This window comes from Lynx canadensis, chromosome E1 (assembly GCF_007474595.2).
Source record: "Lynx canadensis isolate LIC74 chromosome E1, mLynCan4.pri.v2, whole genome shotgun sequence".
NCBI classification, from domain to species: domain Eukaryota; kingdom Metazoa; phylum Chordata; class Mammalia; order Carnivora; family Felidae; genus Lynx; species Lynx canadensis.
In genome coordinates, this window is record NC_044316.2 from 40871662 (window position 1) to 40889004 (window position 17343).

The 17343-nt window shown below is 38.8% G+C and overlaps 1 protein-coding gene across 1 annotated transcript in view; it reads right to left on the bottom strand.

The window, feature by feature from the left end:
- Nucleotides 1-17343, bottom strand: part of BRCA1 (BRCA1 DNA repair associated) — a 59304-nt gene that overhangs the window by 39924 nt on the left and 2037 nt on the right. Inside the window, exons 3-6 of the mRNA XM_032591074.1 lie at nt 10279-10332; nt 2210-2287; nt 1144-1232; nt 434-573 (exon numbers count right to left, since the gene is read on the bottom strand). Coding sequence (XP_032446965.1) covers nt 434-573; nt 1144-1232; nt 2210-2287; nt 10279-10332 — 361 coding nt within the window. The remainder of the gene's footprint in view (nt 1-433; nt 574-1143; nt 1233-2209; nt 2288-10278; nt 10333-17343) is intronic.

Consider the following 17343-nt stretch of genomic DNA (forward strand, 5'->3'; position numbering starts at 1 on the left):
TCATGATCCCCTGATTTGTGAGATTAAGCCCCGTGTAGGCTCTGCGCTATTAGAGCACAGCCTGCTTGGGATTCCCTCTCTCCCTCTCCCTCTGCCCCATTCTCTTTCTCTCTCTCAAAATAAATAAATAAATATTAGAAAAAATAAAAACTAGCAAGCTTAAAACTTAAAACCATCAGTGACCTTGCGGCTAATTTAGACAAGCATCAGAATGGATAAAGCACTAAAGCAGGGGAAGGGCCCAGAAGGTCTCTCTTGCCCACACTAGGTTTAAAGACCTTCTCTTGGCTCTTCTAACTCTTGATCAACCACTTAATTTACCATCTTACCTTGTTTACTGACTTTTTATGTAAATCCACAAGCATCTAGCACCTTCACTAATTCACAACGCTCAATAAACAGATGTTACTAGAATAAATGAAAATGGCTTTACCAAGTTAGGGTTTTCAGGTTCACTCTGTCGAAGTCTTTTAGCACGGTTTCGATAGCCCATACTTTGGATAATAGAAACCTCCTCCTTCAGATGCTCAGGAGAGTTATTTTCCTTTTTTGAAAAGTTATAGCTGTTTGCAACTGTGAATTAGAAAGGAAAATGTTATTTTTGTAGTTAGAAAAAATACAGTAATTGTATCAAAGAACCAAGAGAAATTCTGTATGTATTGTTTTGTTAAGACGATGCATTAAAGACTACCTCTCATTTTTTTAATCAACTCTGGAAATTCTACTCCTAGGAAACACACAGACTGTCAAAGTTATTTCTAATCTTTTTTCCCTACCTCAATACTAACAAATTTACCTATTAATACCATATTTCCCTAAATCTAAGATGCCAACAATGCAAGATGCACCATTATTTTCTGTACCACTTAGAAAACACATTACATTAAGCACTAACACACCACAGGTGGTAAATTGCTCCCAATTTGGGAGATGTGAAATGTGAAAAATGCACATCTCAGAACTTATAAAATAAGGGGTGAGACCAGTGGGAATAATTTAAAAAATAAATCAACAGATAAAGATTTAAAGTTAACCTAGACCAAAAGATCTTACTGCTTATTCACAGAAAATAATTGTGAAAACTTCCCGAGTTTTAATGGACAACCACTTGAGAACTGGCCCCTAGGGCTATGCAACACTTACACTGCAATCCTGTGTCAAGCTCAAAAGCATGAATGATGTTCAACAGCTCTTCAACAAGTTGACTAAATCTTGTACTTTCCTGTAGGCTTCTGAAATTAAATTGATTGAGAAACATACTCAGCAAAGGATGATCAACTTTTAAAGGACACTAAAATAAGGAAAGACATGTAAACAAATAAAGTAAATGTAGCAACAGTAGAAAAATTATATTCAGAGAATACAGCTATTAGTGACATTACAGTATAATCAAACATCACCCACATCAGAAGGTACGTAGCAGTATCGGTTGTTCTCTCTCTCTTTCTCTCTCTCTCTCTCTCTCTCTCTCTCTCTTTTTTTGGCCATTCAAGCCTATCAAAAGCCTATAGCTATCTAAAATAATAGTACTCTGAATCCATAGTAGATATAAGTCTACTGCATAGAGAACTTCCCATTCTTAACACTTGAACCTCATCCACTCAACCTCCTAATTTGAGCTTTCAAGGATTTCTGTGAAATGATGATGATGTTATTTCAAAAGCACAGATGATAATGTCCGAAGAGAGATTTTGGTTTAGGAAAGTTGTAGGGCAATATAATTCATTTATTTGTTTAAATATCTCTGTGACTACTATGTGCCAAACACTGAAAAAACAGTGTTGACTGAGACAGAAAAAGCCAGTGCCCCAAAAGAACTTACATTCTGACCAGAGGGACCCACAATATGTAAACACATGTGTGTGCGTAAATAATTAAGTGGAAACAAATGCAAGAAAAATAAAAGCAGGACCAGGAGACAATGAGGGCAAAATGATATAGTCCCACTTTAGATAAGACTACAAGTTCTTGTGCCATTCAGAAGCATTAGAAAGAGGCAATGAATTCCTAATACCTTTATAAGACAGATATACAATAAAACTTTCAAGAAAATGACTTTAGAAATAATTTATTCTGTCAGCTGAATATCCATTTGTACATTTTTCTAGTGATGAATAGTTTGACAGGAACACCAATATATTATTAAGGAATTTCTACTTTTCCCTACTGTTGTTGCATCCAACCTCCCATCACTACCCAAATCAGATACCTTTTGGTTATATCATTCTTACACAAAGGACACTGAGAAGGCCCTTTCCTCTGGTTGAGAAGTTTCAGCATACAAAATCTATAAATTATAAGGAATGAAAAGAACACTTCAAGTTACTTTTTTTTTGTACAGAGAGTACTCAAAAGGCAAACAGCCATGAAAAGATAATCTCACCACTGCCCTTAAGAGCCATTTTCAAGGTAATGGCAGGTGAATTACAACCAATGGCTTTCTTTAATTGTTTTTAGATGCTGCATAAGCAGAAAACCAAACTACATAAGCAACGATCTATGAAAACTGAACTTACATGCATATGGCTTGCTGTTATCATCAAATAAAACATATTAAAGAGTTAATATGGCATATTTAGTGACATATTCATAATTATATCATGCTGCATAATTAGATATAAGTGGTAAATAGTTTAAAACAATTATAATTAGTTTAAAAACTCAGCACATCGCTACAAAGCTATAGTAAATCAAGACAGTGTGATGTTGGCATAAGGACAGACATATATATCGATGAAACAGAATTGAGAGTACAGAAAAACCCATGTAGCTAAGGTCAATTGCTTTTCAACAATGATTTTCACCAAGACAATTAAATAGAAAAAAAAAAAAAAAAAACAGTCAACAAATACCAACAAATAGTGCTAGGACAACTAAATGTTCACATGCAAAAAGAAAAAGCTAAACTCCTAATATATAATACAAAAAAATTAATTCAAATGGATCACAGAATTAAATGTGAGAACTAAAACTATAAATCTTTATGACCTTGGGTTAAGCAATGATTTCTTTCTTTTTTTGAGAGAAAGAAAGAGCACGAGAGCGAGCTTGTGCATGTGAGCAGGGGAGGGGCTGAGGGGGAGAGAGGGTGAAAGAGAGAAAGAGAGAGAGAGAGAGAGAGAGAGAGAGAGAGAATCTTAAGCAGGCTCCACACTGGGTGTGAAGCCTGACACAGGACTCGATCTCACAACCATGAGATCTAAGCCACCTAGGCGAATGAGCCACCCGCACGTCCCAGCAATGATTTCTTAAATACACAAATAAACAAAGAAAATGTCCAGACACACTGGACTGTATGAAACTTAAAAACTTTTGTGCTACAAATACCATGAAGAAAGTGAAAGGCCAATTCACAAAATGGGAGAAAATATTTGCAAATCTTTTATCTGTTAAGAGACTTGTATTCAGGATATACAAAGAACTCTTACAACTCAATAATAAACACAGAAATAACCCAACTGAAAAACTGGCAAAGGATTTGAATAGACATTATCTCCAAAGGAGATATACAAACGGTCAATAAGCACATGAAAAGATGTTCAATATTATTAGCCATTAGGAGAATGCAAATCAAAGCCACAATGAGATGCTACTTGACGTCCACTAGGATGACTATACTCAAAAATAAGTACTGCAGAAGATGTGGAGAAACTCAAATCCTCATTCATTGCTGGTGGGAATAGAAAACAAGGCAGCCACTTTGGAAAAGTTTGGCAATTCCTTAAAATATTAAAGAGTTACCATAGGACTCTGCAACTCTACTCGTAGGTTTCTTCCCTGGGGAAATGAAAACATAAGTCCACACAAAACCTGTACACAAATGTTCAGAGCAGCATAATAGCCAAGAAGCAGAAACAATCCAAATGTCCATAACTGATGAATAAATAGATAAAACGTGGTATATCCACTCAATGGAATATTATTCAGCCATAAAAAAGAACAAAGTACTAGGGTGCCTGCTTGGGTAAGCATGTGACTCTTAATCTCAGGGTTTTGAGTTTGAGCCCCACATTGGGTATAGAGATTACTTAAAGATAAAAATCTTTATAATTTTTTAAAAATATTTATTTGAAAGAGTGAGAGCAAGCAAGAGCAGGAGAGAGACAGACAGAGAGGGGGACAAAGAATCCAAAGCAGGGTCTGGGCTGACAGCAGAGAACCCGATATGGGGCTAGAACTCACAAACCATGAGATTATGACCTGAGCCGAAGTCAGATGCTTAATCGACTGAGCCACCCAGGTGACCCTAAAATCTTTATTTTTTTACTTTTTTTAAAAAAAGTAGCTGCCATGCTCAATGTGGGGCTTGAACTCATGATCCTGAGATCAAGTCACATGCTCTACTGACTGAGCCAGCCAGGCATCCTGAAAATTAAATCTTTTTTTTTTATTTTTATTTTTTAAATTTATATATTTTTGAGAAACAGTGAGACAAAGTGTGAGTGGGGGAGGCCCAGAGACAGAAGGAGAAACAGAATCTGAAGCAGGCTCCAGGCTCTGAGCAAGTGGTCAGCACAGAGCCTGATGCGGGGCTCGAACCTATGAACTGTGAGATCATGACCTGAGCCGAAGTTGGACGCTCAACTGACTGAGCCACCCAGGTGCCCCGAAAATTAAATCTTAAAAAAAAAAAAAAAAAAAAAAGGAATGCAAACTAGTGCAGTTGCTCTGGAAAACAGTATGGAGGTTCCTCAAAAAACTAAAAATAGAACTACCCTACAACCCAGCAATTGCACTACTAGGTATTTAGCCAAGGGATATAGGAATGCTGTTTCAAAGGGGCACATGCACCCCAATGTTTACAGCAGCACTATCAACAATAGCCAAAGTATGGAAAGAGCCCAAATGTCCATCAACAGATGAATGGATACAGAAGATGCGGGATATATATACAATGGAGTATTACTTAGCAATCAAAAAGAATGAAATCTTGCCATTTGCAACTATGTGGATGGAATTAGAGGGTATTATGCTAAGCGAAATTAGTGGGAGAAAGACAAATATATGACTTCACTCATATGAGGACTTTAAGATACAAACCACATGAACATAAAGGAAGGGAAGCAAAAATAATATAAAAACAGGGAGGGGGACAAAATATAAGAGACTCTTAAATATAGAGAACAAACAAAGGGTTTCTGGAGGGGTTGTGGGAGGGGGAATGGGCTAAATGGGTAAGGGGCATTAAGGAATCTACTCCTGAAATCATTGTTGCACTATATGCTAACAAACTTGAATTAAAAAACAAAAAAGAACAAAAGTACTGATACAGGCTACAATACAGATAAACCTTGAAAACATGTTAATTGAAAAGAAGTTAGACACAAAAGACCAAATATTGTATGATTTCATTTATATGAAATATCCAGAACAGACAAATCTGTAAAAGACAAAAGGTAAATTTGTGGTTTCCTAAGAGGAGGTGGGAGGCGGGAATGGGTTAGCTGCTAATGGGTACAGAATGTCTTTCTGGGGTGATCAAAATGTTCTAACTTAGACTGTGGTAATGGTTGCACAACTGTGAATATACTAAAAGAACACCCTGAACTGTACACTTAAAATGGGTGAATTTTATACCATGTAAACTATATTTCAATAAAAATGTTAAAAAAAAAAAAACTCAAGGCAGGGAGAAAATATGCTCATATTTTATATTCACAGATGTGGTATCTGGCATAACCAAGTGGCTCACTAGCAGTCTAAGGAATGAAGAAGGTGCCAGCCTTCTGGGACAGTTGGGTTGTTAGACTGGCTCTGGAGAACAATTTTGTTGGTTATCTCAGACAATGAATATGGCTAAGAAGACATGAACACATGCACCATATTCTAATAAGTTTGCTTCCTTAAAAACAAAGAAAGAACAACAACAAAAAAACAACTCTTGCCATTGACTGGTGGTGTCTGTAAAGATCTAACGTTCCCTTAGGACAAAGACAAAAGACTCAGAGGAAAAAGAGGTAGAAAGGAAATAAAGGAAAAAGAGCAGTAGAGATTGCTGTGGGGATGGTAGTTAAAAGTACGGGTTCACTCATACCACTGATATTTACTAAATGTCCAGTACTGTGTTAGATGCAAGGGATTCAGTGGAAAAGCAAAATAAAATCCTTGCAATCATGAAAAACAGAATATTCCGGTGAGGGAGGTGACTGGGGGAGGGAGCAGACATTGGCAGTGAAAAGAACCACGAAAGAAGAGATTAAGGGAGCTGAAAAAGCAGTAGGAATGGTGAACCAGCAGACACAGACAGCACTGCTTACTGGCCGTGTCCTTGAATGTGCAGTGCCCTCTCTTAATCTACACAACAACCGTGATGTATTATCTCCATTTTACAGTACAGATTTGCCCCAGAACACACAGTAATCAAGTGGTGAAGGTGATACTGGATCAGGACTGAATTGCAGCAAGGTCCACAGTCTTTCTACCAGAGAAAGTGAATGTAGTAGGTATGGTCAAGGACACCAGGGCCTTTCTTCACCTATACAGATGCTTAACGACAACTCTATAGTATAGGGGACAGGGGTGTCAAAATCCTTCCGGTATTGTATATAAATTCCCTTTAAAGAGCCACAGACTAGGCTACCACTCCTCGAGAAGATGCAAATCCTACCTATACTCTACCATAATGGCCCTAGGAGGCATCAGTGAATTACACTGGCAAATGGTACAATTAAACAATTCATAGTAGGGATAGGGAGGGAATTTCCTGAACAGAGTACTGCAGAATACAGTAGCTAAGCCATAGTGACCAGCTAAGTTACAGAGTGTTGTAGCCTGTACAATAATTACATAAATAACGCAGGGGAAGTAGTTAAGTAGAAATCAACTAAGATACAGGTTCCGATTTTTCCTTACGCTAGAAAAAGAACAGATTCTTCATGGTTGTTAACTAGAAAGAGAAAATGAACTTGTATATGACTTGAAAAGACTCAGTTAAGGAAAGAACCAACAGGCCAATAGAATACTGGCATATCTTTGAGGGCTGAGAAGAATTTGTTAAATTCTGTTTTAGAGCTTTGGGGAATCTATGTGATACACCAATTGAATGAGAACACATACAAAAGTTCTGCATGAGGTTCTCAATAAAAATGTCTGAGACAAGTATGGGGCTTTTTTTTTTTTTTTTAAGATTTTAAGTAATCTTCACACCCAACAGGAGGCTTGAACTCACAACCCTGAGACCAACAGTCATGTGCTCCACCGAATAAGCCAACCAGGCACCCCAAGTTTCTGGCTTCTTGAATTTCTAAAGTCCAATGCTTAAGGAAAGACAATACATTAAAATTTTTTTTCTTTAATGTTTACTCATTTTTGAGAGAGAGATAGAGTGTGAGCGGGGGACAGGCAGAGAGAGAGGGAGACACAGAATCCGAAGCAGAGCTGAAGTTGGACGCTTAATCAACTGAGCCATCCAGGTGCCCCAAGACAATATATTTTTTAAGGAAATGTAGTATGTTTTCTGAAGGGTGGCTTCAGATTTTTAAAGCTGATAAAAACCAGTAAAATCACAGTGGCACAAACTAATTTGGGGGACTTTCAGAGTATTCATTCTCTTTTCCTTTTTTCATTATTTTACTTTATTTTTTATTTTTTAAAATTTACATCCAAATTAGTTAGCATAGTGAAACAATGATTTCAGGAGTAGATTCCTTAATGCCCCTTGCCCATTTAGCCCATTCTCCCTCCCACAACCCCTCCAGTAACCCTCGGTTTGTTCTCCATATTTATGAGTCTCTTCTGTTTTGTCCCCCTCCCTGTTTTTATTTTTTTTTTATTTTTTTTTTATTTTTTTTTTCAACGTTTATTTATTTTTGAGACAGAGAGAGACAGAGCATGAACGGGGGAGGGGCAGAGAGAGAGGGAGACACAGAGTCGGAAACAGGCTCCAGGCTCTGAGCCATCAGCCCAGAGCCCGACGCGGGGCTCGAACTCCCGGACCGCGAGATCGTGACCTGGCTGAAGTCGGACGCTTAACCGACTGCGCCACCCAGGCGCCCCCCCCCCTCCCTGTTTTTATATTATTTTTGCTTCCCTTCCCTTACGTTCATCTGTTTTGTCTCTTAAAGTCCTCATATGAGTGAAGTCATATGATTTTTGTCTTTCCCTGACTAATTTCACTTAGCATAATACCCTCCAGTTCCATCCACGTAGTTGCAAATGGCAAGATTTCATTCTTTTTGATACTCGATTGTATATATATCCCACATCTTCTTTATCCATTCATCTGTTGATGGACATTTGGGCTCTTTCCATACTTTGGCTATTGTTGATAGTGCTGCTATAAACATGGGGGTGCATGTGTCCCTTCGAAACAGCACCTGTATCCCGTGGATAAATGCCTAGTAGTGCAATTGCTGGGTTGTAGGGTAGTTCTATTTTTAGTTTTTTCAGGAACCTCCATACTGTTTTCCAGAGTGGCTGCACCAGCTTGCATTCCCATTTCTTTTTTTTTTTTTTTTTAATGTTTACTTTTGAGACAGAGAGACAGAGCACGAGTGGGGGAGAGGCAGAAAGAAAAGGAGACACAGAATTTGAAGCAGGCTCCAGGCTCCGAGCTGTCACACAGAGACCAACACGGGGCTCGAACTCATGAACCATGAGATCATGACCTGAGCCAAAGTCCGACACTCAACCAACTGAGCTACCCAGGTGCCCCAAATACTGGGACTTTTAAATTTTGTTTTACAAAAGTATCAATCTACAAAGAAACCAGTTTTATACCACGATAGTTTGATAAGCTTCTCTCTAGGGGCCACAAAACTAAAAATCCTCAAAGCAGAGTGATAAAGCTGTGCTGCCTTGGCACCTGACAGAGAGAAGGGCCTGGAGAATCAGAAGGAAACTCATGGGAGCAGACCAGTGGGGTGGTGTGGGAAAGGGGTGAAGGGCAATAGGAATGGGCTCTGGACCCCAGCTGGGACAGATGAATGGGAAGAATAAGGCAGAATTCAGAGGAAGGAAGGGGCCTGCCAGACTTGAGTTTGCATATCCCTCCAGGGGAACAGGTTTCCTTCAGCTTCAGCCAGCCCTCTTTATCTTTATCTCAGAAGCACTTCACATTTTTTAGGTTATGGAAACATTCTAAGAATCTGATTAAAATTATGGACTATCTTTCCTAGGAAACTGCACATGTCTATAGCTTTTAATATAATTAAACTTAAAACTGAATATAATTCTAGGAAATTCATGAAAACCATTCATGAATCCCAAGTTAAGAAGTCCTGAATTAAAAAATTCCTGAGGAGACACCTGGCTGGCTCAGTTGGTAGAGCATATGACTCGATCTTAGGGTTTAAGTTTGAGCCCCACGATGGGTAAAGAGATGGAGGAAAGGGGCAAGCAGGGGTTTGCGGGTAGGAGGGAAATACACATCATATAACCATTTGTGCTAGTAAACTCATTACCATGGACATGCCTTGCTTTTCCGATCAAAAAGGAAAAAAATACCCAAAAACAAATTAGTTGGCATTCAGGGCAAGTCTCAATCACAGCTTAACAACAGGGAGAGGAGAGAACCCCTCGTTTTACCAAATTGCCTACCAAACGTTTTCCCAAATTCTTTCATCAAAAAACATTTTAGGGGTGCCTGGGTGGCTGTTAGTTAAGCGTCCGACTCTTGATTTAGGCTCAGGTTATGATCTCACAACTGTGAGATCATCCCCTGTGTCGGGCTCTACACTGGGCCTGGAGCCTATTTAAGGTTCTCACTCTCCCTCTGCCCCCCCCCCCCCCCCCCAACGCCCACGCTCTAGCTCATCAAATAAACAAACAAACATTTTCAAAAGGCAAGATCCTTAAAAATGTAAATATAATTCCAATCATTGGTATGCATGAATTTCAGCCTAAAAATAAACTGGTATCAGATCCTTTCCTATCTTCACAAGGATTATGAAGCAGGCAAAAACATAGCACCTAAGAAGGGAGAAAGCAGAGGGACAAACAGAAAGAAATAACAGTAAAGGAGAAACAGGGAAAGCTGGAACACAATTTGCTTATTGCACAATCGCTTGCAATCTGCCTCCACCCAAGGACACAAAAACAAACAGCTGTTCAAAATGATTTCACATCCCACCAGATAAATGTGCCAATATTTTCCCAAGAACTATGGTTACAACCAACTTCCAGTGACTTTCTAAGTACTCTGAGGCAGAATGAAGCAGAGTTAGATTTTTCTTTTTCACTTAACTGGAGTAGCAAAAGCTTGTACAAAGTTAGGTATTTCCTATGTTGTGAATAAGCGCAAAAGCTAATAATGGAGCCACATAAAACATTCGAACTTACTTGCAAAATATGTGATCACACTTTGTGGAAACAGGCTCTTTGATCAACTCCAGACTAGAAGGATACAAAAAATAAGAAATGAGGCTCAATAATTCATTTCAAAATAAATATAATCTTGGTAAAGAAGTTCAACTTTAAGTTGCTATAACTAAGTCAAAGTAAGGCTTTAAGTTCATTTCATAAATATTTATTAAATGTCTGCTGTGCTAGGAGCCAAAAATACAGCAGAAAACAGGATCCTTCCCTCCTGAGCGTCCAGATACCAAAACAGAATATATTACTCTAGTCAACACTCTATATTACATTATCTTATTATTATTATTACTATTATTATCTTTAGCATTTAAAAGATTAGCTGACATTGCTCCATTATTAGTAAGTTTTCACCAATACACTTTTTTGAGCTATCTTTGTGAGGAAACATCCTATATATATCTTACCTAAACTTTAAGCTCTACAAAGACAAAAAACTTCTTGTATTTCTTTTGGATTCCCTCACAGCACTTTTTTCACATGTGACTACCTTTTTATTTTAAATTTATTATTTTCTTTTAATTTAAAGTAATCTCTACATCCAACATGGAACTCAAACTCAGGACCCAGAGATCAAGAGTTGCATGCTCTACTGACTGAGCCAGACAGGCGCCGCTTAAATTTCTTAGTATGGAAAATTTCAAGCATTTACACAAATAAAATAGTAAAATGAACTCCCTGTACCATCACTCAGTTACAACAATTTTTGACTTAAAGCCAGTCTTATATACACACCAGTACCCACTCAAGGCCCAGATTATTTTTTTTTTAAGTTTATTTATTTATTCTGAGAGAAAGAGAGAGTGGGGAGGGGCAGAGAGAGAAAGGAAGAGAGAGAGAATCCCAAGCAGGCTCCACACTGAAAGTGTGGAGCCCAATGAGGGGCTTGAACTCACAAACCTATGAGATCTTGACCTGAGCCAAAATCAAGAATCGCTCACTTAACCCACTGAGCCACCCAAGCACCCATGAGCTCAGATTACTTTAAAATAAATTCCAAGAGGGGTGCATGGGTGGCTCAGTTAAGCACCAACTTCGGCTCAGGTCATGATCTCACAGTTTGTGAGTTTGAGCCCCATGTCGGGTTCTCTGCTGTCAGCATAGAGCCCGTTTCAAATTCTCTTGTTTCCCTCTCTCTGCCCCTCCCCTGCTCACGCACGTGCACTCACACACGTGTGTGCTCTCTCTCTCCCCAAAATAAACATTAAAAATATTTATAAATTAATTCTAGGAATCATTCATTTCAATATAAATATTTCAAAACAAAGGTTTTAAAAAATAAAGATCTTTTCAAGATGACCATGAAACCATTACTCTTAAAAAAACAATTTCCCTTATACCATCTAATATGTAATACTCCAATTTCCCTCATTATCTCTTAAAATTTAATAATTAAATTTGTTTAGATCAGGATTCAAATAAGATCCATACATTGCATTTGGCTGGTATATCTTGTCTTTTTTTTTTTTTTTTAAATGTTTTTTATATTGAGAAAGAGAGAGAGAGAAAGAGAGATCATAAGTGGGGGAGGGGCGGAGAGGGAGACACAGGATCTGAAGCAGGCTCCAGGTTCCAAGCTGTCAGCTCACAGCACGACTCGGGGCTCGAACTCACAAACTGGGAGATCATGACATGAACCAAAGTTGGATGATTAATCGACTGAGCCACCCAGGCACCCCTCAAATGTCTTTTAATCTATAGATTTTCCCTTCCTTTTTTCCCCTTGTCATTTATTTTAAGAAGTATGTCAGCTGAGGGTGCCTGGGTGGCTCAGTTGGTTGAGTGTCTGACTCTTGGTTTCAGCTCAGGTCATGATCTCACAGTTCGTGAGTTCAAGCCCCGCGTAGGGCTCCACACTGACAGTGTGGAGCCAGTGTGGAGCCGGCTTGGAATTCTCTCTCTCCTTCTCTCTCTCTCTCCCTCTCTCTCCCCTGCTCATTCTATCAAAATAAATAAATAAAAAGAAAAAAAATTTTAAAAAGTACATCAATACGTCATTTGATCCACATCATTTCCCTCATTCTGGATTTTACTGATCGTAACCCTATGATATGGTTTAGCATGTTCCTCTTGCCTCTATTTCCTATAAACTAGACTTACAGGCTCGATCAATTCAGGTTTGGTTTTTTTGGCAAGAACACTTTACAGGTGGCACTTTTATTATGTCACTTCAGGAGGTACATGATGCTTGGCTTGTGATCACTTTGTAAAAAGAATGTAACAAACACTGAAGAAAATTTAGAAAATAAAAAACAAGCTTAGAAAACGATTAAAATTTTGAGAAAAGAAAATTGGTCACCCAAATTCCCATCCTTGTGGGTCCATTTCCAAAATCTTTCTTATTTTCTAGAAAATCTTAAGATCTTCTTGAGACGCTTTCATTTATTAATAGAACAAATGTTCATTGGGCACCTACCGTATACAAGTACTGTTCCTGGGGATGTGACATACAGCAGTGGACAAAACAAAGCCTGTCCTCATAGAACTTTCATTTTAGCTGTGGTAGATAGTTAATTGAGAATTAAACAAGAACATAGGAGAATAAGGGCTAGAAATAAAAATAAAGCTCAGTAACAGGAATAGGGAGTGCTGGGGTGGGAGATCTATACAGAGTGATCAGGAAAGGCCTGATTGAGGTGACATTGGCAGACAGTTGCATGTGAGGAAACAAGCTGTGCAACAATTGGGAGAAGAACATTCCAGCAGAGGGAGCAGAGAAGGCCGACTCTGAGCAGGACCATGCCTGGTGTTTTTGAAGGACAGTGAGCAGGCCTGCAGGGGAAGCGCTAGAAGAGCTCGGAGAGGCAGCCAGGAGCCTGAGCAGGTAGAAATCTATAGGCAATTTTAAGTTTTTATCTTTTATTCTGAACGAGAGCTTTAGCAACGGATTTCTGGTACAGTTCAGCCAGGACATCAAAAAACAGGTAACCTGTGTGTGACAAGAATGTGGGTCTTTTAATTAAATGTTAACTTTTTAGAAAAGGATCACAAGAAAAGCTGGGGGACAATAGTCTCGTTGTGAAAGGTTTGGTAACACAACTCTTGTGATCATGGGGCTTCTGACGCAACACAGGGTAACGGAGAAAAGAATATCAGAGTAAGTCAGAAGGCCAGGTTTCTACTATCAGTTCCCTTTTTTATTAGCAGAGTGACCTCAGGCCAAGCCCTCGACCTGAACATCAGGTTCCTTCTCTGTCACCCACTCTACCAGTCTCTTTAGGTTATTGTCAGAATAAAATTAAACGCTACTTGGGAAAATGTTCACAACCTGAGATGACTTCTATCAATGTGAGAATTATTATCCGGACCTAATGTGATTTTAAAAAGAAAACCACCCAACAAAGAGAACTCGATTTGCTACTAAATCACTATTCCTCAGATAAGCTACATATCAAAGAAATTCTCGGCAAAGGCGAAATTGGATTTAGCTATGATGCCAGATGGCTTTCATTCTCACCACTGCCTCAGTTCTGAAATAATTATGTTTCAGCATGGTAATTATGAGCCAAGCTATACAAACATACTGTAAACACAAACTTTAAACGGATGAAAACTCCAATATGTAAAAAGGTAATGACTGTTGAAAAAAACCTTGAAAAGGGAATGGGAATAAAAAGAAAAAAGTCAGTCCTCTTTTAGATCCTGATGAAAGTGAATGTTCACTATAAAGATGATTCAAATATTTTATTATTTTTTAAGTTTATTTTGAGAGAGAGTGTGCATGGGAGGGGCAGAGAGAGACAGAGAGAGAGAGAGAGAGAGAGAGAGAGAGAGAGAGAGAGGAGAGAGTCTAAAGAATCCCAAGCAGGTTCTCAACTGTCAGCGTGGGGCTCAGTTTCACCAATGAGATCATGACCTGAGCCAAAATCCAGAGTTTGACAACTTAAGTGATTGAGCCACCCAGGTGCCCCTCAGATATTGTAAACACTTTTCGACTCAGGCAATTTAGACCTCCTGCATATTTGCTTTTGGGCTTCTGACATGGGTAAGTGATTGGAAAAAGAAGCTAGGTTAGGGTTGAAAAACCACCACCACCCAGCAGGATACATATTTTAGCAAACTCTTCTGAAAGTCAAAAATTTTATATGGTCATGTGCAAAAGGTTAGAAAGAACTACTAATTATCAGAAGTAAATATCAATAACTTAGAGGTCAGCAGAAGTGGTTTTAGCTCAAAAGGCCTCAAAGAAGCTGGAAACCTATCCTCTAGCTACCCTCAATAATACTTTACAGTCACTATCAGGAATCATTTATTAAGACATAATGGCAAATTCTACTGTTCTAGCTAGGCACTGGTAAACAAACAACAGGGGCGCCTGAGTGGCTCAGTCAGTTAAGCATCGACTATTGATTTCAGCTCAGGTCATGATCTCACGGTTCATGACTTCAAGCCCCATGTAGGGCTCTGCACTGCAGCTTAGAGCCTGCTTGGGATTCTTTCTCTCCCTCTCTCTATGGCTCTTCCCCACTCATGCACGTGTGTGTGTGTGTGTGTGTGTGTGTGTGTGTGTGTGTGTGTACTCTCTTCCTCTCAAAATAAATTTTAAAAACTTTAAAACAAACAAAAAGTGGAGTAGGTAGGATTCCCATCCTAGAACTTCCCCCATGAACGAGTTTAAGGTTTAACAATGACCAGAATGAAAAGCTTTAGTTTAAAAACTTAAGTCCATTGCTAGTAGAAAATAGATCTTAAAAAATAACAAGGAGCCAGAAATAACAGGACGGCTAACTGAAAATGAAAATTTAGCACTAACTTTCATTCTTGTGTCTTTACTTTTTATGTATTTGAGTTTTTTAATTGATGGTTTAATTTGCCAGAGTGAGAAAGAACATTACATTTCTATAACTGAGTCCCATGGAAATGTAAAATAAATGGACCCAGATGCCACACTATTGAGGACTTTTTTGATCACTCTTTGTAATTATCATGAATAAGTTTTGCTTTTTCAAAAGCAATTTTTTTCTAGTTGTCATTTCCTGCTTCTCCGGCTCTGATGATTCATAAAGTAGGCTATAAATCTCATTTAGCTCTTGTTTTTATTTAGATGAAATGTTGAGGGGCAAGGGAGAGGAGGGTTACTTATAAATCTTGTATCTCTCTGGAAACACAACTTGCATGTTCTTTAATTTTATTTACTTGACTCCAAATATGAAAAACAACTTTATGAAGCACAAAGGAAAATTTACTTGAATTTACTCTCCTTTATTGAAGGTAAGGGGCAATAGGTGCAGCTTTCCAATTTATTTTTTGAATGTTTACCCACCACTAACCATCACCATATTAAAACCCATTAAACTAACAAAGAACCAATTTAATTAATGTTAATTAATATTTAATACCTTCAACAAACGTTTACTGAGTGGCTACTATGTCCCAGGTATATAACTACTAAGGATATGGAAGTAAATAAAACAAAAATTCCTGCCTTCGTGGAGTTTAAACTCTGTAAGGGTAGAGAAAAAGGATAAATTGTAAGGAATGTCAGATGGTAATAAGAACTATGGAGAAAAAAAAAACAGGAAAGGGAAATAAAGAGTGTGTTGGGGGTAAGGGTGTTTATTTTTTTTTGAGAGAGAGAGAGTGTGCAAGTGAGCAAGGGGCAGAGAGAGAGAGAGAGAGAGAGAGAGACAGGAAGCAGGGCTCAAGCTCACCTGATATGGGACCCGAACTCACCAGCCTTGAGATCACGACCTGAGCCAAAGTCAGATGCTTAAGGACTGAGCCACCCAGGTGCCCCAGGTGTTACCATTTTAAATAGGGTTGTCTGGAAATGCCTCTGTGAAAAGGTGGTATTTCAGTCAAGATTTGTAAGCCATTCAATTATCAAGGGTAGAAAATTCCAGGCAGAGGGAAGAGCAAGCATAAAAGCTCAGAAGCAGGAGAGTATGTTCTAGTCCGAAGAAGAGTTAAGAGGCCAGAATGACCAGAGTAAAGAGAAGAAGAAAGATTCTAAATTTCCTTTCTGGCTTTTCACCAAGACATTCTGAGGTATGGTTTTTAAGTAGATTTAGTGACCACCATAGATATCACCTAGTGACTGCCTGGGGCTCATAACCTCTGGCAGCCAGTGAAGCGCATGAACGCCCTTCCAGAGTAATGCTTTTAAATGCATAAAATAAAAAATATAAAATTATACAAGAAACTAATTATATTGAAATATAGTTCTAGCCATAGGCCTCCAAATGTCATGAAGGGTCAGCAAGTTAAGAGCTCCTGAACTTTCTGGGGTGATGGAAATGTTACACAGATATATACAATGGTTAAAACTCATCGACTTGCACACTTAAGATCTCTACATTTCACTGTATGTAAATTATGCCTCGACTTAAAAAAAAAAAAACCTTGAATATTCCTTGTTGTTGTTGTTAATGTTTATTTATTTTGAGAGAGTGCATGGGGGTAAGCACAGGAGGGGCAGAGAAGGGGAGACAGAATTCCAAGCAGGCTCCATGCTGTCAGCCAGAGCCCAATGTGGGTTCAATCCCACAAACCACAAGATCACGCATGACCTGAGCTGAAATCAAGAGTCAGAGGCTTAACCGTGAGCGCCCCAGGCGTCCCAAAACCTTGAATATTCTAGTCCCCTCTTTATTTTATAGATGAAGAAAAACAAGCTCACTCAAAAAGTCAGAGACTTACCAAAGACTTTGATGATTCGCAGTATTTTTTTTTTTTTTTCTTTAAAGATTTTATTTTTGGGGCGCCTGGGTGGCGCAGTCGGTTAAGCGTCCGACTTCAGCCAGGTCACGATCTCGCGGTCCGTGAGTTCGAGCCCCGCGTCGGGCTCTGGGCTGATGGCTCAGAGCCTGGAGCCTGTTTCCAATTCTGTGTCTCCCTCTCTCTCTGCCCCTCCCCCGTTCATGCTCTGTCTCTCTCTGTCCCAAAAATAAATAAACTTTGAAAAAAAAAAAAATTAAAAAAAAAAAAAAAAAGATTTTATTTTTAAGTAATCTCTACACCTAATGTGGGGCTTGAACTCAACCCCAAGATGAAGAGTGGAGATCAAGTGGGGCGCCTGGGTGGCTCAGTTGG